This window comes from Cricetulus griseus, chromosome 2 (genome assembly GCF_003668045.3).
Source record: "Cricetulus griseus strain 17A/GY chromosome 2, alternate assembly CriGri-PICRH-1.0, whole genome shotgun sequence".
In the NCBI taxonomy this organism is placed as follows: domain Eukaryota; kingdom Metazoa; phylum Chordata; class Mammalia; order Rodentia; family Cricetidae; genus Cricetulus; species Cricetulus griseus.
In genome coordinates this window covers 237132742-237157869 of record NC_048595.1, presented here as the reverse complement: position 1 = coordinate 237157869, position 25128 = coordinate 237132742, and the positions used below count along the sequence as shown (strand labels likewise).

General features: G+C 38.7%; 1 protein-coding gene across 3 annotated transcripts in view; it reads left to right on the top strand.

Moving 5' to 3' along the window:
- Ascc3 (activating signal cointegrator 1 complex subunit 3) overlaps positions 1–25128 on the top strand; it is a 321774-nt gene that overhangs the window by 203104 nt on the left and 93542 nt on the right. For all 3 annotated transcript variants that reach the window (XM_027402943.2, XM_027402942.2, XM_027402944.2), the window contains 4 exons: positions 1508–1645; positions 1743–1863; positions 13327–13459; positions 17487–17612. In XM_027402943.2, coding sequence (XP_027258744.1) covers positions 1508–1645; positions 1743–1863; positions 13327–13459; positions 17487–17612 — 518 coding nt within the window. The remainder of the gene's footprint in view (positions 1–1507; positions 1646–1742; positions 1864–13326; positions 13460–17486; positions 17613–25128) is intronic.

Below are 25128 nucleotides of genomic sequence, written 5' to 3'. Positions count from 1 at the left end.
ACATATGAAACTTAGCTGAGATAAATGGAGCTTAGAAATGAACTCTTTAATAATACAAAAGCTAGGACATGTGAACATTTTTTAATATTTTAAAAACTTAAATAAAAAAGAAATTATATAGTTTAACCCTGAAATAAACAATTTAGCCATTGTTTCAAGTTTAATAGATAGAAGAGACACTTTGAATTTTCACCATAATTTCAATGAAAAAATAGAGTATATATTATTGTTTAGCTACATATTAAAACCACAACAGAAGTTAAATAGTAGGTAAATGTATATTTAAAAAGGTGTTTGAGAAAAATTCTAAGTCATAAAACATAAGTGAATACTTTTAAACATTGGGCCTGTCAAGATATTTTAAATAATAAGTAAAATGAAGTTTGAAAAACTAGGTAAGGATGTTTATGGACAATGGATTGATTCCTCTAAGCATAAAGGGCTATATTACATCAGTAAGAAAAAAAGCTGTCAACATCTACTAAAGTGAAATGCTAATCCCATCTCCATCCCCATCCCTGGAAATAAAAAAAAAAAATGGAACTATGAAGGGCTTTTAGCTTATGATCAAAACAATAAGGAATATTTCTTTAATGATCAATTTTTTTCAGATTCTGATATGATTATAGCTATGAGCTTTTCTGGCAGAAAATTTCAGAATAGACATCTTCAAGCATCTTCAAACTGTTTTTCCCCATTGGCAATTTGCATGTGAGGCTTGTAGTAGCTTTTATTTTATTTTTATTTTTATTTATTTATTTATTTATTGGTTTTTTTGAGACAGGGTTTCTCTGTATTGCTTTGGAGCCTATCCTGGCACTCAATATGGAGACCAGGCTGGCCTCGAATTCACAGAGATCCGCCTGCCTCTGCCTCCCGAGTGCTGGGATTAAAGGCATGTGCGACCAATGCCCAGCTTTGTAGTAAGTAGCTTTTGTTATGTTTCTTTAATGGGGGAATTTAAATGCTTATATAAAATTACTATTATTATTCCTAATTTACAGAGAAAGAAACTTAAGGCAGTCATTTGACTTCCTTAATGAGCACTAAGTTTAGTATGAAAGCTTTGTTGGGATAATTACTGTCTGTTTGGTAGAATTGTATCAGATTATTTTTGTTGTTTGCATTTTCTCATGTTTAGACACAGATACAAAAGGATAAGCATATTTTTAACATATCAATAATACTGAACGTTTTTAGATAATATTAAATCATTTTAAATAGCCTTTAATCTTTAAGGGGAGTTTCCTTTATCACTATATATTTTTCTCTTATTGCATAATATTAAAATGGGTAAAATAGAGAATTTGTTTTTACCTAGTAGGAATTCTTTTCAGTTTACTCAGCTTTAATGAAAACAGTAGAGAGGCTATATATTTGTACCCATATAATGTAATTAAAAGCCAAAAAACAAATCCACAAAGCCATGTCAATCAAACATAATTGAAATGCATGAATATATTGAAGCTGATGCATCTGCATCTTGGACTTGTGCTTGTATTGGCAGATGGAGAACATCATTGGGACAATACGAGATTCCAACCTGAAGCTGACTCTAGCGTTTGGGATAGGAATGCATCATGCTGGACTGCATGAAAGAGACCGAAAAACTGTGGAAGAGCTGTTTGTGAACTGTAAAGTTCAGGTACTATTTCTCTTCTTCCATGAACACAGATTTTATATGACATAGAGGTTTCATTTTGTTTACAAATAAGACATTATCTTTATCTTTTATCTTTTAGGTTCTCATTGCTACAAGCACATTAGCATGGGGTGTTAACTTTCCAGCTCACTTAGTAATTATTAAAGGAACAGAATATTATGATGGAAAAACAAGACGTTATGTGGATTTTCCCATCACAGGTAGTTTTTCTTACTGCAAAGATATATTAAGCTTATATTTCATCCTTAGCAGTTTAGGTTTATATAAATTAAAATTTGTGGATTCATCTCATTTAAGTGTATAATAATCAATTAAGAAGTGTTTGGTTTTTATTAAAAATGCTTCAGAAAATATTGAATCTTTTAATTTCATCTAACATGTCCAAATCATTGATTTTTATTAGTGGTTTCAAAATCATAAATTAAAGTACTGGTTAATAACTATTAGGGGCAATAAATTTTGATTACAAACTATAATTAATATATTTCAAAAATGAAATAATCTTTGAAGTATAGATCATTGCAAAGGTTCCTACAGATTATAAAGGAAAGAAATGTTGTTCTCTGAGGGGATAAAGACAAGAACTAAATATACAGTCTTATGCAGGGGAAACAGTAATCAAATGGCCTCACAGGATAGGTTTTCCTGTATGTGTGTTATTTGTTCTTGTGTATTTAAAATAGAATTATCACTTATTTTGTGTGAGTGAATGTATGTATGCATGCTCACATTATGTGTGAGTGCACATGTGTAGGGACGCACCAGCATTGTGTGTGCATTGGGCATGCAGGTGGAGGCCAGAGGCTGCTACCAGTTGTCTTTCTCTATCACTCTCTGTTATTTACTAGAGTAAGAGCTCTTGCTCTTATTACCTAGCTTCTCTGAGTTTGTGGACTGTAGGCTGGTTATCCTTTGCTTTGTGTCTAATATCCACTTACTAGTGAGTACATACCACATTTGTCTTTTTGGTCTAGGATGGTTTTTTCTAGTTCCATCCATTTGCCTGCAATTTTTTTTTATTTTTATTTTAGAAACAATCTTATTTTACATGAGTCCCTTGTCCTCCCATCCTCCCATGGCTCCCAGCAACTCCCCCAACCCATGCCCCACACACTCCCAAAGGACAGTGAGTCCTTCCCCAGGGATCATCAAACTCTTATCACATCATTTGGGGGAGAGCCTAGACCCTCTTCCATGTCTCTGGGCTGCAATAGTATCCCTCCATAGGGAATAGGCTCCCAAAGTCCATTTGTGCTCTAGGGATAAACACTGGCTCCACTGTTAGAGGCCCCATAGTCTGCCCAGGCCTCCTAGCTGGCACCACATTCAGAGGGCTTGGTTCAGTCCAAAGCTGGCTCCCCAGCTCTATGACTGTGATCGTTGTGCTCTCACTAATTCAGGTGAACTGTTTCTGTGGGTTTCTCTAGCACGGTCTTGTCTCATTTGCTCCTCCCTCCTCCCTCTCTTCAACTGGATTCTGAGAGTCTGGCTCATTGCTTAGCTGTGGGTGTCCACTTCCACTTTGATCAACTACTGGATAAATGCTCTAGGATGGCATTTATGGTAGTCATCAATCTCATTGTAGGGGAAGGGCATCAAAGGCAGCCTCTCCATTACTGCCTAGATTCTTGGCTGGTGTCATCCTTGTGGATCTCTGAACATTTACCTAGTACCAGATCTTTAAACCTATACTTGCTCCCTCTATTAAAGTATCTCCATTGTTGCCCTCCTCTATTCCTCCCATGTCTCAGTCTTCATGGTCCCTCTTGTTCTGGTCCCCCCTCCTCGTCTACCCATCTCTTTTTCCTACCTCCCTACCACCCCCAGCCCACCCCACCCCCGCTCCCATTTTGCTCAGGGGTTCTTATCCCTTTTCCCTTATTTGAGGGACCATGTGTTTCTCTCTTACGGTCCTCCTTGTTTTCTAGTTTCTCTGGAGATGTGGATTGTAGGCTAGAAGTCCTTTGCTCTATGTCTAATATCCATATATGAGTGAGTACATACCATGCTTGTCTTTCTGTGACTAGGTTACCTCACTCAGGATGGTTTCTTCCAGTTCTATCCATTTGCCTGGGAATTTCAAAATTTCATTGTTTTTGGTTTTTGTTTTCTTTTGTTTTTCCCTCTGAGTAGTACTCCATTGTGTAAATGTACCACATTTTGTCCATCCATTTTTCAGCTGAGGGGAGTCTAGGTTGTTTCCAGGTTCTGGCTATTACAAACGATGCTGCTATGAACATAGTTCAACAGATGTGAATGTGCAATCTTTGGGTATATGCCCAAAGTGGAATTGCAGGATCTTGAGGTAAACTGATACCCATTTTCCGGAGAAACTACCATGCTGATTTCCAAAGTGGCAGCAAAAATTTGCACTGCCACCAGCAATGGAGAAGTATTCCCCTTTCTCCACATCCTCTCCAGCCCAGACGGTCATTGCTGTTTTTGATTTTACCCAATCTGGACGATGTACGATAGATAGTATCTTAGAGTTGTTTGTGTTGCATTTATCTGATGGCTTAAGAATGTTGAGCACTTTCTTAAGTGTATTTCAGCCATTTTAGATTCCTCTATTGAGAATTCTCTATTTAAGTCTGTACCCCACTTTTTAATTGGATTATTTAGTGTTTTGGTGACTACCTTTTTGAGTTCTTTGTATATTTTGGAAATCAGCCCTCTGTCAGATGTGGGGTTGGTGAAGATCTTTTCCCATTCTGTGGGCTGCCTTTTTGTCTTACTGACCTTGTCCTTTGCCTTACCGAAGCATCCTGTCTCCTGTACCAATTCCTTCAAGGGTACCTTCCACTTTCTTTTTTAAGAGGTTCAGTATGGCTGCATTTATTTCTTTGATCCATTTGGATCAAAGTATGGCGATAGACATTGATCTAACTGCAACCTTCCACATGCTAGCATCTAGTTATGCCAGCACGATCTGTTGAAGGTGCTTTCTTTTTTTCGTTCCACAACTTTACCTTCTTTGTCAAAAATCAGGTGTCCCTAGGTGTGTGGGTTAATGTCAGGGTTTTCAATTCGATTTCATTGGCCTATCTGTCTATTTTTGTGCCAATACCTAGCTGTTTTTAGGACTACAGCTCTATAGTAGAGCTTGAAGTCGGGGATGGTGATGCCTCTAGAAGTTGTTTTGGCTATCCTGGGTGTTTTGTTTCTCCATATGAAGTTGAGTATTGTTTTTTCAAGGTCTGTGAAGAATTGTGCTAGGATGTTTATTCTTTTTTGTTGTTGTTGTTGTTCAAATTAGGAACAAGCTTGCTTCACATGTCAATCCCTTCTCCCTCTGCCTCCCCTTCCCCCTGCCCTCCCGCCCAGCCCCCCACCTACTCCCTACCCCATCCACCATCCACTCCCCAGGCAGGGTAGGGCCCATGACAGTGGCTCCCCAAAGTCCACCACATGATCCTGGGCTGGGCCTAGATCCTCCCCCATGTGTCCAGGCCAAGAGAGCATCCCTTCACATGAGCTCTTAAAGTCCCTTCTTACACCAGGGAAAAATACTAATCCCATACCAGGGGCCCCCTAGAGTACAGAGGCCTCCTCATTGACATCCATGTTCAGGGGTCTAGATTACTCCTGTGCTGGCCTCCCAGACAGCAGTCGGGGGTTCATGTGCTCCCCCTTGTTCAGTCGAGCTGTTTCTGTGGGTTTCACCAGCCTGGTACCAACCCCTTTGATCTTCATTCAACTAGCTTCCAGAGTTCAGTTCTGAGTATATCTGTGGTTGTCTGCCTCTGAACTGTGCTAGAATTTTGATAAGGATTGCATTGAATCTGTAGATTGCTTTGGGAAAGATAGCCATTTTTACTATGTTGATCTTACCTATCCAAGAGCATGGGACATACTTCCATTTTCTGATATCTTCTTTAATGTCTTTCTTTAAAGACTGAAAGTTCTTGTTATACAGGTCTTTCACTTGTTTGGTTAGTATTACCCCCAAGATATATTGTGTTGTTTGTGGCTGTTGTAAAGGGTGATGTTTCTGACTTCTATCTCATGCAGTCATCCTCTATATATAGTAGGGCTACTGATTTTTAGTTAATCTTGTATCCTGCCACTTTGCTGAAGGTGTTTATCAGCTTTAGGAGTTCCCTGGTAGAGTTTTTCAGGTCACTTATGTAAACTATCATTTATCTGCAAACAGTGAAAATTTGACTTCTTCCTTTCCAAATTGTATCCACTTGATCTCCTTTTGTTGTCTTATTGCTCTAGCTAGGGCTTCAAGTACAATATTGAAGAGATATGGAGAGAGTGGACAGCCTTGTCTTGTTCCTGATTTTAGAGGAATCGCCTTGAGTTTCTCTCCATTTAGTTTGATGTTGGCTGTTGGTTTGGTGTATATTGCTTTTATCATGTTTAGATATGTTCCTGTTATTGCTGTTCTCTCGAAGACCTTTATCATCAAGGGATGTTGGATTTTTTTTTTTTTTTTTAGTTCAAATTAGGAACAAGCTTGCTTCACATGTCAATCCCTGGTCCTTCCCCCTCCTCTCCCAAACAACCTCCCACCTGCCCCTAGCCATCCCCACTCCACTCCCCAAGCAGGGTAAGGCCCTCAAAAGGGGCTTCCCAAAGTCTACCACATCATCCTGGGCCAGGCCTAGGCCCTTTCCATGTATCCAGGCCAAGAGAGCATCCCTTCACATGGGATGGGCTCTCAAAATCCCTTCTTTTTTTTTTTAAGACTTTACATATTTAATACAGTGTGTTACCCCTGTACAAATGGAAAAAAAATTAAGTTCAACATTTTTTATTTAATTTTTACAAATTATAATTTCACATGTCAATCCCTTCTCCCTCTCCCCCCTCCCCCACCAATCACCCACCATCCCCAAATTCCACATCATCATCCTGGGCCAGGCCTAGGCCCTCCCCCACGTGTCCGGATGAGAGCATCCCTGCCCTTTTTTTTTTTTTCATTCATTTATTTAGCTCATAAATAAAGTCATGCACAATTATGATACACAATACAGTATGTTCACAATAACATGGCTAAACAAATTATAAGTTCAACATTTCTAGACCAAATATGGCTGTTAATTTTTGTCTAATGCCAACTCAACACAGTCAACTGGGATACTTTTTTCCAAAGTTGACAGCACAGCTAAAGTTTCCAAAAATTCAAATTATATGTGTGTGTGTGTATATATATATATATATATATATATATATATATATATATGGCAGAATGTTATGCATCAATAGCAGCAACAGCTTTTCCAGGTTCTGCAGTCATTTGAACAAAATTGTAGACATCCAGCACACTCCATTTAAAAAAATAAAAAACATAATCCCAGAAAACAGCACAGTTCAATTGTTACTCTAGTGGTACTTGGCACCATTTTTTTTAAATTACCTTCTCAATCATCATCTGGAAGGAAATCTATCTGAGCAACATCATTAAAAACAGCTCTGATAAAGCACGGTCACTACTATGTATCATAAAGCAGGTACACATATGAGTGAGAACATATCATGTTTGTCTTTTTGTGATTGGATTACCTCGCTCAGAATGGTTTCTTCCAGTTCCATCCATTTTCCTGCAAATTTCAAGATTCCATTGTTTTTTTTCTGCTGAGTAGTACTCCATTGTATATATGTACCGCATTTTCTCTATCCATTCTTCAGTTGAGGGGCATCTTGCTGCTTCCAGTTTCTGGCTATTACAAATAATGCTGCTATGAACATGGTTGAACAGATGTCCTTGTATATGAATGTGCTTCTTTTGGGTATATGCCTAGGAGTGGAATTGCTGGATCTTGTGGTAAACTCATTCCCATTTTCTTGAGGAGTCGCCATACTGATTTCCAAAGTGGCTGTACAAGTTGGCACTCCCACCAGCAGTGGAGAAGTGTTCCTCTTTCTCCACATCCTCTCCAGCATAAACTGTCATTGGTGTTTTTGATTTTAACCATTCTGACAGGAGTAAGATGGTATCTCAGAGTTGTTTTGATTTGCATTTCCCTGATGGCTAAGGATGTTGAACACTTTCTTATGTATCTTTCAGCCATTTTAGATCCCTCTATTGAGAATTGTCCATTTAGTTCTGTACTCCATTTTTTAATTGGATTGTTTGGTGTTTTCGAGAATAGCTTCTTGAGTTCTTTGTATCTTTTGGAGATCAGCCCTCTGTCAGATGTGGGGTTGGTGAATATCTTTTCCCAGTCTGTGGGCTGTCATTTTGTCTTGCTTACTATGTGCTTTGCCTTACAGAAGCTTCCCAGTTTCAGGAGGTCCCATTTATTAACTGATGATCTCAGTGTCTGTGCTACTGGTGTAATGTTCAGGAAGCAGTCTCCTGTACCAATTAATTCAAGTGTATTTCCCACTTTGTCTTCTAGTAGGTTCAGTGTGGCTGGGTTTATGTAGAGATCTTTGATCCATTTTGACTTAAGTTTTGTGCAAGGCGAAAGGCTTGGGTCTATCTGTAGTCTCCTGCATGTTTACATCCAGTTATGCCAGCACCATTTGTTGAAGATGTTCTCTTTGTTCCAGCGTATATATTTGGATTGTTTGTCAAAAATCAGGTGTTCATAGGTGTGTGGGTTAATATCAGGGTTTTCAATTCTATTCCATTGGTCTTCCTGTCTATTTTTGTGCCAATACCAAGCTGTTTTCAAGACTATAGCTCTGTAATAGAGCTTAAAGTTAGGGATGGTGATGCCTCCAGAAATTCCTCTATTGTACAGGGTTGTTTTGGCTATCCCAAGTCTTTTGTTTCTCCATATAAAGTTGAGAATTGTTCTTTCAAGGTCATTGAAGAATTGTTTTGGGATTTTGATGGGGATTGCATTGAATCTGTAGATTGCTTTTGGCAAGATTGCCATTTTTACTATGTTGATCCTGCCTATCCAAGAGATGGGAGATCCTTCCATTTTCGGGTATCTTTTTTTAATTTTTTTCTTTAGAGACTCAAAATTCTTATGGTACAGGTCTTTCACATTTTTGGTTAGTGTTACCCCAAGGTATTTTATGTTGTTTGTGGCAATTGTAAAAGGTGATGTTTCTCTGATTTCTTTCTCCACCAGTGTGTCATCAGTGTATATTAGGGCTACTGATTTTCTTTGAGTTAATCTTATATCCTGCCACTTTACTGAAGGTGTTTATCAGCTGTAGGAGTTCCCTGGTAGATTTTTTCTGGTCACTTATGTAGATTATCATATCATCTGCAAATATTGAGAGTTTGACTTCTTCCTTTCTGATTTGTATTTCCTTGATCTCCTTTTGTTGTCTTATTGCTCTAGCTAGAACTTCAAGGACAATATTGAAGAGTTATGGAGAGAGTAGACAGCCTTGTCTTGTTCCTGATTTTAGAGGAATTGCATTGAGTTTCTGTCCATTTAATTTAATGTTGGCTGTTGGTTTGCTGTATATTGCTTTTATTATGTTGAGGTATGTGCCTATTATCCTTGATTTCTCCATGACCTTTATCATGAAAGGGTGTTGGATTTTGTCAAAGGCTTTTTCGGCATCTAGTGAGGTGATCATGTGTTTTTGTTTTTGTTTTGTTTTGTTTTCCTCAGTCTGTTTATCTGGTGGATTACATTGATGGATTTTTCATATGTTGAACCATCCTTGCATCCCTGGGATGAAGCCTACTTGATCAGGATGGATGATTTCTCTGATGTGTTCTTGTATTTGATTTGCCAGGATTTTATTGAGAATTTTTGCATCAATGTTCATGAGGGATATTGGTCTGTATTTCTCTTTCTTAGTTGTGTCTATGTGTGGTTTGGGTATCAAGGTTATTGTGGCCTCATAAAAAGAGTTTGGTAATGACCCTTCTGCTTCTATTGTGTGGAATACTTTGAGGAGAATTGGTATTTGCTGACTTTGAATTTTTGGTAGAATTCTGCACTGAAGCCATCTGGCCCTAGGCTTTCTTTGATTGGGAAACTTCTAATTACTGATCAGTTAATTTCATTAGAGGTTATAGGTCTGGGTCCGGCACGCAGGTTGTTTGTGTCAGATGACTCTGAGTAGCAATGATGACGAACCGGAACCAGAAACAGTTCCTGGCCTACCTGGGCTGGCAGATGGAGGCCGGGCTGCCTCTGGGTGTTTGGTATTTGGAACCCATCACTGCCCAACTGGCTGCAGCATGCAGGTCACTTGCCTCAGATGACTCTGAGCAGCGACAATGAACAGAAGCCGATAACAGCCCCTGGCCTACCTGGGCCGGCAGATGGAGGCCTGGCTGCCTCTGGGTGTTCAGTGCTCGGAATCCGCCACCACCGAACACAGTCCAGCATGCAGGTCGCTTGCCTCAGATGGGGTGTTGGATTTTTGTCAAAGGCTTTTTCGTCATCTAGTGAGGTGATCATGTGGTTTTTCTTTTTCAGTTTGTTTTTATAATGGTTTACATTGATGGACTTTCATATGGTATGAAGCCTACTTGATCATGGTGGATGATTTTTCTGATGTTTTCTTGGATTCGATTTGCCAGTATTATATTGAGTATTTTTTTTCATCAGCATTCATAAGGGATATTGATCTGTTGTATTCTCTTCTTAGTTGTGTCATTGTGTGGCTTGGGTATCAAGGTAACTGTGCCCTCGTAAAAAAAGTTTGACAATGTCCCTTCTGCTTCTATTGTGTTTGAGGAGTACTGGTATTAGCTCTTCTTTGAACTTCTGGTATAATTCTGCACTGAAAACATCTGGCCCTCTGCTGTTTTTGGCTGGGAGACTTTTGATGACTGCTTCTATTTCATTAGGGGCTATAGGTCTATTTACATTGCTTATCTGTTCTTGATTTAATTTTGGTAAGTGACACCTATCCAGAAAATTGCCCATTCTTTGTATTGTTTTCTTTTTTTCTACTTTATTGATTTCAGGCCTCAATTTGATTATTTCCTGGTGTCTACTCCTCTCGGGTGAGTTTGCTTCTTTTTGTTCTAGAGCTTTCAGATGTGCTGTTAATTCTCTAGTGTGACTACTCTCCAGTTTCCTCATGTGGTCTTTTAAAGGGTCCCATAGTGTGTGTTTGTTGTGGCTTCATTCCCCTTGAATTCTAGGAAGTCTTCAATTTCTTTTTTAGGTTTTCTGCAATTTGTGTTGTTGTTGAATTCTAACTTTAAAGATTGGTGATCCTATATGATACAGGGGGTTATTCCAATTTTTTTGTATGTGATGTGGTTTGCTATGTTGCCAAGTATGTGGTCGATTTTAGAGAAGGTTCCATGTGGAGCTGAGAAGAAGGTATATTCTTTTGTGTTTGGATGGAACGTTCTATAGATGCCTGTTAATCCCAATTGGGTCATAATTTCTGTTAGCTCCTTTGTTTTCTTGTTAAGTTTCTGTCTGGTGGTCCTATCTAGTGATGATAGTGGGGTGTTGAAGTATCCCACTGTAAGTGTATGAGGTTTTTTGTGTGATTTGAGCTTTAATAATGTTTCTTTTACGAATGTGGGTGTCCTTGTATTTGGGTCATAAAAGTTCAGATTAGAGACTTCATCTTGATGGAATTTTCCTGTGATGAATATGAAATGTCCTTCTTCATCTCTTTTGTTTGATTTTAGTTTAAAGTCTAATTTGTTAGATATTAGGATTGCTACCCCATCTTGTTTCTTGGATTTTCCATTTTATTGGAAAATCTTTTCCCAACCCTGAACTCTGAGGTAATGCTTGTCTTTGAAGTTGAGATGTGTTTCTTGTATGCATCAGAAGGTTGGATTCTGTCTCTTTATCCATTTTGTTAGCCTGTCCTTTAAAAGGCAAGTGAAGACCATTGATATTGAGGGATACCAATGAACCTTGATTGTTAATTCTTGTTTGTTTTGGATTTGGTGGTGATTGTGGTATTGTGTATGGTCCCACACATACAGCCCTTTTTTTTCTTTTGCTGTTTGGTAAAATGGGATTGTCTATTGCCTATGGTTTTGTGAGTCTAGTTATCTTCCTTGGGTTAGAGTTTTCCTTCCAGTAATTTCTGTAGGGTTGCATTTGTGGATCTGTATTGTTTAAATCTGGTTTTGTCATGGAATATCTTGTTTTCTTCATCTATAGTGATTGAAAGCTTTGCTCGGTCCAGTGGTCTGGGCTGGCATCCATGTTCTCTTAGCATTTGTAGAATTTCTGGCTTTCAAAGTTTCCATGGAGAAGTCAGGTGTAATTCTGATAGGTTTGCCTTTATATGTTACTTAGCCTTTGCCTTTGCTTCTCTTAATATTTTTTCTTTATTCTTTTTGTTTTGCTGTTTTGATTATTATGTGGTGAGGGGACTTCTTTTTGTGGTTCTGTCTATCTGGAGTTCTGAAAACTTCTTGTACATTCATAGGCATATCCTTCTTTGGGTTGGGGAAGTTTTCTTATATGATTTGATTGAATATGTTTTCTGTACCATTGACCTACATTTCTTCACCTTCTTCTATACCTATTATTTGTAAGTTTGGTATTTTCATGGTGTCCCATATTTCCTGGATATTTTATGTTAAGGATTTGTTGGACTCGAGATTTTCTTTGGTTGATAACTGTATTTCCTCTAGTGATTCTTCAACACCTGAGTTCACTCTTCCATCTCTTGTATTCTATTGGTTATTCTTATAGCTGTAGTTCCTGATCATTTACCCAGCTTTTCTATTTACAGCATTCCCTCATTCTGTGTCTTCTTTATTGTGTCCATTTCAGCTTCAAGTCTTGAACTGTTTGAATTGTTTCCTTCACTTGTTTGGTTGTTTTTCATGGCTTTTTTTTTTTTTTTTTTTTTTTTTTTTTTTTTGGTTTTTCAGGACAGGGTTTCTCTGTGGCTTTGGAGACTGTCCTGGAACTAGCTCTTGTAGACCAGGCTGGTCTCCAACTCACAGAGATCTGCCTGCCTCTGCCTCCCGAGTGCTGGGATTAAAGGCCACCAACACCCAGCTTTTTCATGGCTTTCTTTGCATTCAAATAAGATATTTGCTTAATTCTTGAATTTTTTGTTTTGTCTTTTCCTCCATTTCTTTAAGGGATTTTCTCATTTCCTCTTTGGGGGTTTCAAAATTTATAAATTTGTGTTTGAGGTCCTTTTCTTCTTCTTCATCTGTGTTGGGATGTTCAGGTCTTGGTAGTGTAGAGTCCCTAGATTCTGGTGGTGTTTTTGAGTGTGTTCTTATACTGTCATCTTGCCATCCAGTCTTTGAGTGGGTGCAGGTGAGGTATCTCCCTCGCCTCTCATCTTCAGGTGGGTGTATGTGAGCCATGACTTCATTGTCAGCAATTTTGGATGATCTGGCCTCTCCTGGTGTTCTCCTCACTCAGGTGGACGGCATAGGTGAGCGAAGACTCAAGTGGAGGGTAGAGAGCGGGGCCAAGACTAAGGTGTGGCCAGATTCCAGGTGGTCTGTCCTGCTGGCCGGGGGGGGGGGGGGGGAGGGTTCACTACACTTGGAACAGACCCAGGAAGTTCCAAGCTTGCCTGCAAATTTTAGGATGTCGTTTCTTGTTTCTTACCACTGAGTAGTAAGTACTCCATTGTACCACATTTTCTTTATCCATTCTTCAGTTGAGGGTCATCTAGGTTGTATATCCATTCTGGCTATTAGGAATAATGCTGCTGTGAACATAGTTGAGCAAATGTCCTTGTGTCTGTTAGTTCTTGCTGTTAGAAATGTGCCCTGATCAGTAACTACCTCCTGCTCAGTGTCACTCCATGATTCCTGATTCTCTCTTCCATAGATGTCCTGCAGATGATGGGTCGAGCTGGGAGACCTCAGTTTGATGACCAGGGCAAAGCTGTAATTCTTGTTCATGATATAAAAAAAGATTTTTATAAAAAATTTCTTTATGAACCTTTCCCAGTGGAATCAAGGTAAATTGGGTTTAAACTAATGGGTTTCACTTCATGGTGAGTTGGTGTTTTCCTGGTTATGTTCCTTTTCAGTTAAAAGTAAGTTTTGTCACATAATGTACTTTGATCATACTCTTTCCCATGCCCCAACTCTTTCCAGATTATCCGCACCTCCTTACCTACCCAACTTCGTGTTCATGCGACCTCTCTTTCCCTCCCCTCTCCTTTGTTTCCCTCTCTCTCTCTCTCTCTCTCTCTCTCTCTCTCTCTCTCTCTCTCTCAAAAGATACAAAAAAGAACAGAAAAACAAAAATTCAGTTAAACAAAACAATAGCAAAATAAAGCAAAAAGCCCTAACGAAGAAGCTATTTGTAATTGATCTTCTGGGAAAGGGAAAATTGGTTTTCACCAATGGAGTGACATTGTGCATATCATCCACACTCTGGGACAGGCCTTATGCCTAGGAGTAATTGGCCCATACAAAACACACATGGTTGCTTTTTTAAAATTTTATTTGTTTGGGTATTTTTTGCCCTAGTTATGTTTTATGAAAAAACAATTAGTAAAACTAAACAGCAGGACTTCAGTGTAGTTATTACTGTGAGAAAACATGCTGTTACTATTATTTTAAGGTAAATTTTGTTGTATGCTCTTATGACTACTATGTACACTGAACTATTGCTCTGGCACCAGATGACCCAGGTTGAATTCTGAGCTCCGCCACTTAATTGCTTGGCGCTGAGCAATTCATTTCACTTTCCGTTATGTGTAAGTGGGGGTGATAAAAATTCTAGCTTGCTCAATTGTATTTGTAGGGATCAGAGGAATAATGTTTGGAATCCTTTCCTGTAGTAAGGAAAATATTCAGTACAGTATTAGAGTATTAATAAGGAGGCATGTAATTAACAGTTTATATTGCTGATAATGTAATGTAAGAATTCTGTTCCCCAGTACCTGTAACACCAGCTCCTCTGGAGTCCTATTACTCTCTTCTAGCCTCTGAGTATACTACATTCACATGTGCCAATCCCCTCCTGGAGACACACACACACACACACACACACACACACACACACACACACACACACACACACACACACTGAAAATAATAATCAATCTTAAATTAAGAATTAACATTTATTAAAGACTACAACAGGCCCAAAGGTTGTGATTGCCTTTTGTTTGCATACTTTGGCTTTTATATGTGTATGGTCTTGGGGATTGAAAGTAGGGCCTGAGCCATGCTAAGCCCTAACACTACATGTATCACTGCCCCCTTCTTATTTTTTATTTTGAGACAGGGTTTTATTAAGTTACTCAGACTGACTTTGGACTCACTCAGTGGCCCAGACATGCATTGAACTTACAGCTTCCATGCCTCAGTCCCCTTCCCCCTATAATCTTGGATCACTAAATTATGCTACCAGGCTCTTCTATTTGCTTGTTTGTGTTTTCCAAAGAAAATTTATGTGTTTATGTATAATTATCAGGATTAGAAAGACATCATAAATATTAAAAAGATAATAAGGCATTGTGAACAGCTTTATACAAATGATTTTTATACTTTAGCTCAAAGAGTAACTTTATTTTAAACTATACTGAAAGTGGCACAATAAAAAATACAAGTCATGAGTTTCAGATATGTCAAAGCAATTGAATGTGAAATGTAGATTTTTTTCATATTGAAATCTTCAGCTGCTTCACCGTTTAATTCTTTGTAGTGTAAAAGGAATAGTGTCAGCCATAAATGAGCATTCTCCTAGTAATAGAAAATGTAGGGTTTGCAGGGTATAGTGGTACACACTTTTAATCCCAGCACTCAAGATGCAGATTCTAGAAAATCTTTGTCAGTTTGAGGCCACCCTGGTCTACATAGTATATTCCAGGCCAGCTATGACTAGACTACATAGTAAGAGCCTGTCTAGAGTGACAGAGATGGAAACTGGGGAGAGATAAAAAGAAATGTTAGGAGTAAGTTTCTAGTTTGTTTGATGGAGTCAGAATAACTTAGATGCTAGAATTCTGTAAGGAATCTTTTTTTTTTTCACGGAAAATTTATTTCATATGAGGTACCCCAAACCTTAAGTCCTCTGGCAAGAATCCCATATCATTATGTTTATTTCAGCTAATTCCACAACTTTTGTGACAGAAGCATCTTTTACAGAGAAAGTTTAGAGTAGTTCATTTTTTTCTTCTGAGAGTAGAGCTCCATAAAAACCTACCACTGTCTAATTATAATAGTTGTAAGAAATCTTTTTAAGAACTTAACAGACCTCTATCTCTTGAATGAATACAGAAATAGAAAACTAACCATCACTAAATGAAACTCAGCAATATATATATATATAGTTACCCTTCAAAAACTGTTTCTGAAAACAAGTGAATCTAATTCACCACAAAACTAGTGAGAATTATAATATGACCATCTCATATGTATTTTTAAAGAATTTAACATAATGTACCCATTTATGACAAAACTGATTTACTCTGAGCACTGTTATAGTAAATAGGTAACTTTTTTCTTGTATTATGACCATTGCTAATATTTTATATGTCATAAATTACTGCATAGTTAATTCATCTCTCTATTAGTACACATTTAGCAATCCAGTTTTGTCTTCTAAAGATTTATTTTTATGTATGTATGTAAGGGTACTACATGCCTGCCATACTAAAGAAGGACAGAAAAGGGCATCAGCTATCCTAGAACTGGAGTTAAAACCTACCAAGTTTCAGTATGATTACCAGCAACTGAGCTTAGGTCTTCTGCAATTACTCTTTACTGCTGAGCCATCTCTCTAACCCCATAGTTTCTTCCTCTTGTGTATAATGTAACAGCAAAGCATTTTGCCTTTCTAATATCATATACAAATGTTTCTCTATCGGATTGTGATGAAAAAAAGGAAATTGCTAGATTATAGTCAGCCCTCAAATGGATGTTGCTGGTACTCTTTCTTTTTTTTTTTTTTTTAAAGATTTTATTTATTACGTATACAACATTCTGCTTCCATGTATATCTGCACACCAGAAGAGGGCACCAGATCTCATAACAGATGGTTGTGAGCCACCGTGTGGTTGCTGGGAATTGAACTCAGGACCTCTGGAAGAACAGTCAGTGCTCTTAACCTCTGAGCCATCTCTCCAGCCCCTTGCTGGTACTCTTTATGCTGCCTATATCCATTTTCATTCTGCCAGAATAAATTGAGATTGACATAGAGAACATTTTTACATTGTAAAAGGAGTCTTTTTTAATCTATTTGTCTCATTTACTAAAGCTAATTTGAATACTTGCATATGTTTCTATTTGTAATTATTTAGTCTTTTTTTTATTTAACATAAGAAACTAAAATTAGCACATTATTTCCCAGTCTCTCAACACATCTGATAACCTTTGTATTCTCCACAGTACTCTCCTATTTTCCCAAGCATTTAATAGTCACTGGGCAAATGGAGGCAATATCTTTTCTTTCTCCTGTCCTCCCTGTCTCATGAGTTCCCATTTAATCTTCCTTGATATTTAATCCATGCTTACTCCAGCTCTTCATATGTTCTTCATGTCACTCAACAAGCCGCCTCTCTTGATTTGTATCTTCTTCCTCTGTAAGTTTCTAGCTCCCTTCCTGCCAGCCTGTCTTTTATTTTTCCATATAAATATTCTTTTCTTAAAACTTGATAGCAAGGATTACCATTTGTTGAGTAATTACTAGATACAGATATTAGTAATTGCTTTCAGCAATTCTGGACTCTGTTCATATCCATGTAAAAAATGCAACATACTTTTAACAAGAAAGAAAGTATAATTATATATGTGCTAGTTAATTATTAATGTTAAACTAATGGTACTGAGTGACGAATTGTAGGGCTTGTAACAATTTTTAACAGTTACCACCAAATAATCTGAAATATATTATTTATGAATTATACACAGTTCTTATTCATAAATTATATAAAACCACTTCTTGTTAGCTTAGAACATAAAAATCTGAACCTTTACTGAGATAATTTGTTTATTGTTCATTATATTTCTTGTCTTTTATTCAATATATAGCTTATTAGGAGTGCTTTCTGACCACTTAAATGCAGAGATTGCTGGAGGTACAATAACATCTAAGCAAGATGCAATGGATTATATCACATGGACTTACTTTTTCCGACGTCTTATCATGAACCCCAGGTAAGTGTGGGGGTCTGTGAAAGGGCAATTGCAAATTGTATGTACAGAAGGCACAAGTACTTATAAGAAACTGCAAGTCTGTGAATGTTGTCAGCTCTTGGCACATTCTATAAATGAAAGTTGGCCAGAAGATCAGATAATGGCTCATATGGTAATATTACATAAGAGGATGATTGATCATATGCTTTTGCTATTACATGGATTGCTATAGGATTATTTTCTTATGCAGTTGGGAGATAAAACACTGGAAGTCATTAAGAAATCTTATAAATTGTATGATAGTAACTGACTTAGGTACAGTTGAGTTTAAGAAAGGTTGAGAGTAGTAAAATGGATGCGGGACATTTTGAGGCATTTCTTAGGGTTAATAAGAACCCTGCAAGAGAAGATAAGATTGCAATGTGTTTGATTCTATTTTTCTCTTGCTAGCTTATTAGATCTTCTTGATTTATTAGACATGTATGAGATGTTATGTCAAACTTTGAAATACATGTATGAGTATACCATCCCTTGTCTCCAAATGACTCTTGTTTTATGTAGGAAAGGCATTAGTAAGCACTAGAATTTGGTAAGTACCCTAAGAGAACTGTGTTTGAAAAGGTATAAAGCATTCCAGCAGAAAAAAGCGAAGGGTCCTGGGGCTTGGAAGAGTCATTAGTGTTCAGGGCATATGAGAGCTTGCTGTGGTGAGAGATTACAGTACAAAGTCAATCAAAGCATTAGAGGGAACAGTTTCATGTTCTATACAGCATGCTGAGTAGTGCACCTCTGATCAAAATAAGTTTTGCTGTGTTTTTAGTTCCTAAGCACTTTAGTAAAGCATCAGTTGGAGTGGGAAGACAGTTACAGCAGAAAGACCAGTTAGAAAGGTGCTTACTGCCAGGCAATGGTGGCACACACCTTTAATCCCAATACTCAGAGGCAGAGACCAGCAGTTGTCTGTGAGTTCAAGGCCAGCCTGGTCTACGTAGAGAGGAAGTTCCAGGAGAGCCAGAGTTACACGGAAAAACCCTGTCTTGGAAAAAAAAAAAAAAAGAAAGAAAAAAGTGTTTACTGCTGAGGAAATGGAACAAGGGTTAAATCTGAGATATTCATGTTGAAATTGTAGGCCGATTGAAACTTTTTAAACAGAGGAGTCATGGTAAAAAAAAAAAAAAAAGTCATCACAAAATCTTACTGTTAATATCTAAAGAAATTGCTTTCCAGCCAGCCTGTCTCATTACATATATAGCAGTTTTGTGTCTTTGCTTAGAATCCCTTAATTATTAAGGCATTTGAGAAGGTGCCAGTAATATTAAGAAGGTAGCCATCATGGTGACAGCCAAGCCTCGGCAAGCTGCCAAGGACCATGTTTAGACCATGTCAGTGGTCTAAACACAGCAGGAGTCTGTGTTGATGTCAGTGGTCTATGTTGCCACCAAACGCCACACAAATGCCTGGGGTCTAGGCCTCAACTTATGGGCATGTTGTTGCCTGAGGGCCACACTGCCATAGTGTTGTTCAGACCCGGGCTGCTGGTGAGGGCCATATCTGGGTCCATGGTTCCACTACAGCTTGAGTCTGTGTTGATACTTATGGCCTGTGTTACCACAGGTGCTTTGTTTAGCCAGTCCTGCCCCTTCACTGGCCCTGGGATAGCTGTCCCTGCCCCTCATAGTAGAGATTACCACTTTACTCCCATTAAGGAGAGATGATGGCCCCAATGCTCACTATAGGCATAGGAGAGCAGGCCTGCGTGGCATGGACCTAGGAGAACTTGCTCTACCCCTCGCTTGAGGGGTGCAGTCCCAGTGGCCCAGGACTGACCAACAAGGCTGCTACCACCCACACCTACATCCTGGGCCTTGTGTTGGCCCATCCTAACATCTACCCCATCTATGGCCTTCTGAAGCACATGTTTGGACTGATCCTGCCAAATGATAACCATAGGATCCCCATGCCCCAGGACAACAGCAGGATATCCAAGAAGAGGGTTCAGTGATGATGGTGTTCCAGAGGCTTCTGCCTTGAACCATACCATTTGTGGGTGGGGCTGATTGGACAAAAGGGAATACACCATTGTTCCCAATGCCATTAGAATGAATGAAGAAATGGAATAGGGAGAGGGTCAAGGTGCTTGTTTGTTTGTTTGTTTGTTTGTTTTTAATTAATTTTGAGTGGGGATTTTTTTTTAGAGGAGGACTATTCAAGGGTGAGGAGCAGAGCAAATATGGAAGGACTAGGTGGGGTGAGTGGGTTTAGGCTGCACACTGTGAAATTTCCAAAGAATCAATAAAGAATTATGTTATATAAAAAAAAAAGACTAAGAAGAAGATGGCCATCCAGAGGTACATGTTTTCCAGAGGAAACATGTTTTAGGGGTGGAGGCCTGTGATGGGCTTTGCTCATATTTTAATCCAAGCTTGCCTGATAAGTGAAGAAATAAATGGAAGCAAGATACACCTTGCCCTTTATCCCATGGCTCCTTTGGGATTTAAGGCCAGAGCTTGGGCCTTGATTTTTGTTTCAGTGCTGCTCTTTATTAACTTTGTGATCATCAAAGGTTGCTTCATTTTTGAGTGTCTTCTTCCTTTATCTGCACAGTGAATAATATCCAAGCTCCTCACTGGGTCATGTCGAATCAAGTAATCAAAGATATTCTGGTTCTGTATTAATTGCAAAGAACACAATTAATGACTTAATGAGATGTGATCTTGCACTTGCTGCCATATGTTTGATAGTCTTTACCATACTCAAGTCTACTTTAAAATCTTTATTATTTCAGCTAGCTTATATGATTAGTGCACAAGCCTATAGGACAAGCAAGGTCAGTTGCAGGTTGTTTCCCTTTTTTGTGTGTGTATTCAAAAAAAAAAAAAAAAAAAAAAAAAGCTCTGAGGTTTCATTTGGAAAGAATTTAAGAAAGTCTTTCAAAAACAATGCAAAGAAATGCCATTTACTCCAAACCTATCTTCCCCATGCTAATATCCCATGTAACCACTGTATGGTTTCCCAAGTCAGGAAAATGACATGCAGCCTTTATTGAGGTTTCACATATTGTCTTCTAATCCCCCTTTCTATTTTACATTACAGTTGGCTAACTTGTCTACCCTCTGTCATTTTTGTCTTTTTGTATCTGAAAGTGCTGCCTCCTGGATGAATGCTGACTGTATTTTGTATGCCATCCTTTGGTTTTGGTTAGGCAGAAGTTTCCTCATATCAGGCCTTGTTTCTAATACCAATGAAACAGCCCTGTTCTCATCATGTAGTCTCATGATGTTCCTCTCTAGATGTTCTTTCTGTATTTGCATGCCACCTGGATATGATGGGCTTCAAAATATGCTGCTAGGTCTGTGCTCCATCAAATTCCAGTTGTATTTTCTCACCAGCATTTCTTTCTTACTATGCCTAAAGCTGAATTATTCATAAACCTATCAAAATTCTCTAATCTCATTTTCTTCTGTTGATGCATCATTTCTTTGCCTTTTTGCTTCAGAATAAGTCACTCTTCACCTGCTTCTAGTCTATGCCTAATCTAGTACTCTCGTCCCACTTGTACTCTGTCAAACAGTATTGATCAAAAATAGGATTAATTACATAAAATGTGAATTATATACTGTTTTGTGTTCTTTTAAGATAATGAGTAAGGAATTTCCCAGATATTTGGGATTGGATCGGTTTGACTTCATTTGATTTTTTTTATAGTGAGGATATCTAAATATAATCATGATAAACGATGATAATTGGAGTCAGAACCAGCAGTGGTACCCAGTGATGAAATTTTAAAGGGAAATTATACTTAGGTCTCTGACCCAAGGAATTTTGGGTATTGGTGACTTAGGTGTTTCTGTTCGTTTGTAGGCATCATTCATGTAAATCAACTTGTGTTACAGAATTCACATTGCCTCACAAGTTTTGTCTGATTTCAATCATTCCATTAAGAGGAAATTTGGAGACTGGTTGTCCAAATAGTCCACCATCTTAATGCCCTGACTTTGAGAATTTTCTCCTTGTGGTAGCTGTGTCCTGTTGCCTTCACCTACAGGACAGTTCCCAAAGGCACCAGAAGAGAAAAGTAGATATTCATTCACCTATAGGTTCCTTTCCCTTGGGGCTTTTGCTGCCACTATTGAACCTTTGTATTACTCCCTCCCCAACCCTCATAGCCAGCCAGGCTATGACAGTCGTAACTATTCCAATCCCATTGATGCATGCTACTTCAGCTGATTTCTAGGATGCTAAGTATCCACTCTTGACTCCCCATGGCACATGTGCTTGTTCCTTTAGTGGCTTCCTAAATAAACATTTGAGGGAGCTTTGCTTAGAATAAAGCTGTCATTATTCTTCAGTACAATTGTATTCCCAAATTTTCTATGTCAGTTAATCAGCCCAATACAGAAATGATTCGTTTCCTTAAAAAGAGTTCTGTTGGTAAGGTGTTTGCTGGATAAGCATGACTGCCCAAGTTCCAACTACAGTTCTAACTATTTTGAAGATGTATTAGTAAACAAAAGTTTTCACTTTGCTGTGAATAAGCCATGTGGCACTGTATAAGCTAAAGCTTTGGCTTTCATTGTGGATGATATGGGCATGATTGCAGTGTTTCAGCACAGGACATGGGCAGTGTCTTTTTGTATCGTAAGTCAGGTCAGTTATAATAATAAATTATATCAGTGGTTTATAGTTCCCTGTAAAAAATAGAAATTCTCAGATCCATTTATTTTTATTGAGGTGGGTGTTAAGACAGGGTCTCACTCTGTAGCTCTCATCCTGTCCTGGAACTCACTATATAAACCAATCTGGGCTCAAACTCACAGAGATCTCTCCTGCCTCTCCCTGCCCAGTGCTGAGTCTAAAGTGTGTGCCACCACATAGTCAGATCCATTTTCTAAACCAAACTAAACATTTATTGTAAGCTACATACAAGATTAAAGTGGCATTTTCCAAATATGTAACATTGACTGTTCAGGTTGAAAAGTTGTACAAAAGAATAATAGCTAGAAGTGGTCGTGTGTACCTGTCATCCCATCACTCAGAAGGCTGAGTCAGGAGTGGTGCCACAAGGTTGGGGCCCTTTTGGCTTACCTGCTGAAACTGTCTGAAAACAATATGAAAGAGAGCCAGCATGAGAGTAAGGTAGCTGCAGAATTAACAACATGCAAAACAAAACAGAAACCAAAATAAAAAATCAGGAGAAGAGTGCTTTCTATAGCAAGTTCAATCACTGAAAAGGTTTTATAGCTTCTGAGAGGATGTAGGTAACTAATAACTGTCAGAATATATAAAGCAAAAAGGAATAGAAATCCAGATTTACAGTTCAGCCAAATAAGAGTTGTATGTAATTTCAATATATCTATAAAAAACAAAATAGCACAAATATTTTATAAAATGCAGTCTTTGAATAACAATTAACAGATCTGCATTATTTTTGAACATCTTTGTGTGCTGTTGAAAAGGACTATATAGAATCATGACAGCTTACATGTAAATTTTGTCATGTACTAGACCAGGAAGATATAAACATTTTTGGAATGGGACAGAATGCACATAAACAGAACATCCCTTGAACTAAATAACAGATCAGAGTGTTCTGGTTAGGAACTGTTTTTAGATTTTGGGATATTTGCATATGGCTAATGAGATATCCTGGAAAAGGGAACCAAGTATGACAAATTCATTTATACATCATATATATAGCCTGGAAGTAATTACCATGTAAAACTCTTTTTTTATATACATTTTTTTTAATTTTATTTTATTTTATTAGTTCTAGTTAGGGAACAAGCTTATTTCAAGTCCCTTCTCCCTCTCCCTCCCCTCACCCCCAAACTTCCTCCCCCACCCCCAGCCCACCCCCCACCCCATCCACCCACCACTCCCCAGGCAGGGTAGGGCCCTCAACGGGGGCTCGGCAAAGTCCACCAAGTCTTCCTATGCTGATCCTGGGCCCTTCCCCATGTGTCCAGGGCCAGAGTGTAACGCTTCGTATGGGATGGGCTCTCAAAGTCCCTTCTTGCACCAGGGAAAAATACTAATCCACTACCAGAGGCTCCCTGAAGTACAGAGGCCTCCTTATTGACATCCATGTTCAGGGGTCTGGATCAGTCTTGTACAGGCCTCCTGGACAGCATCTGGGGTCGATGTGCTCTCCCTTGTTCAGGCCAACAGTTCCTGTGGGTTTCTCCATCCTAGTACAGACCCCTTCGTTCTTCATTCCTCCCTCTCTTCAACTAAATTCCCGATTTCGGCTCATTGTATATCTGTGGATGTCTGTCTCTGTTTCCATCAGCCACTGGGTGAGGGCTCTAGGATGGCATAAAGAGAAGTCATCAATCTCATTTTAGGGGGAGGGTTTTTAGGTTATCCTCTCCACCATTGCCTGGATTGTCAGATCGTGTCATCCTTGTAGGTCTCTGGAGATCTCCCTGGTTCCTGATCCCTTCTCGGGCCTACAGTGGCTCCCTCTGATATCGTATCTCTCATCTTGCTCTCTTTCCTCTATTCTTCCCCCAACTCAATGTTTCTGCCCCTCCATTTCCTCTCCTCTTCTCCTCTTCTCTTGCTCTTATTGTAGCAGCTCCTTCCCCCCCCACCCTCATGCCCCCAATTAGTTCAGGAGTTCATGCCACTTCCATTCCTGGGGACCATTTAACCCTTAGAGTCCTTCATGTTTCCTAGTTTCTTTGGTGAAGAGCATTATATACTGGTAGTCTTTTGTTCTATGTCTAAAATTCATATATCAGTGAGTACATACCTTGTTTGTCTTTTTGTGACTGGGTTACCTCACTCAGGATGGTTTCCTCTAGTTCCATCCATTTGCCTGCGAATTTCAAGATTCCATTGCTTTTTTCTGCTGAGTAGTACTCCATTGTATAGATGTACCACATTTTCTCAATCCATTCTTCAGTAGAGGGGCATCTAGGTTGTTTCCAGGTTCTGGCTATTACAAACAATGCTGCTATGAACATGGTTGAACATATGTCCTTGTTGTAAGTACATGCCCTATTTGGGTATATACCCAAGAGAGGAATGGCTGGATCTTGAGGTACACTGATTCCCATTTTTCTGAGCAACCGCCATACTGATTTCCAGAGTGGTCTTACAAGATCTCACTCCCACCAGCAATGGAGGAGTGTTCCTTTTTCTCCACATCCTCTCCAGCATAGATTGTCATTGGTGTTTTTTATTTTAGCCATTCTGACAGGCGTGAGATGGTATCTCAGAGTTGTTTTGAGTTGCATTTCTCTGATGGCCAATGATTTTGAGCACTTTTTTAAGTGTCTTTCAGCCATTTCAGATTCCTCTGTTGAGAATTCCCTATTTAGTTCTGCACCCCACTTTTTAATTTCATTGTTTGGTGTTTTGGTGGCTAGCTTCTTGAGCTCCTTATATATTTTGGAAATCAGTCCTCTGTCAGATGTGGGATCGGTGAAGATCTTTTCCCATTCTGTGGGTGGTCGTTTTATCCTACTGACTGTTTCCTTTGCCTTGCAGAAGCTTCTCAGTTTCAGGAGGTCCCATTTATTAATTGCAGACC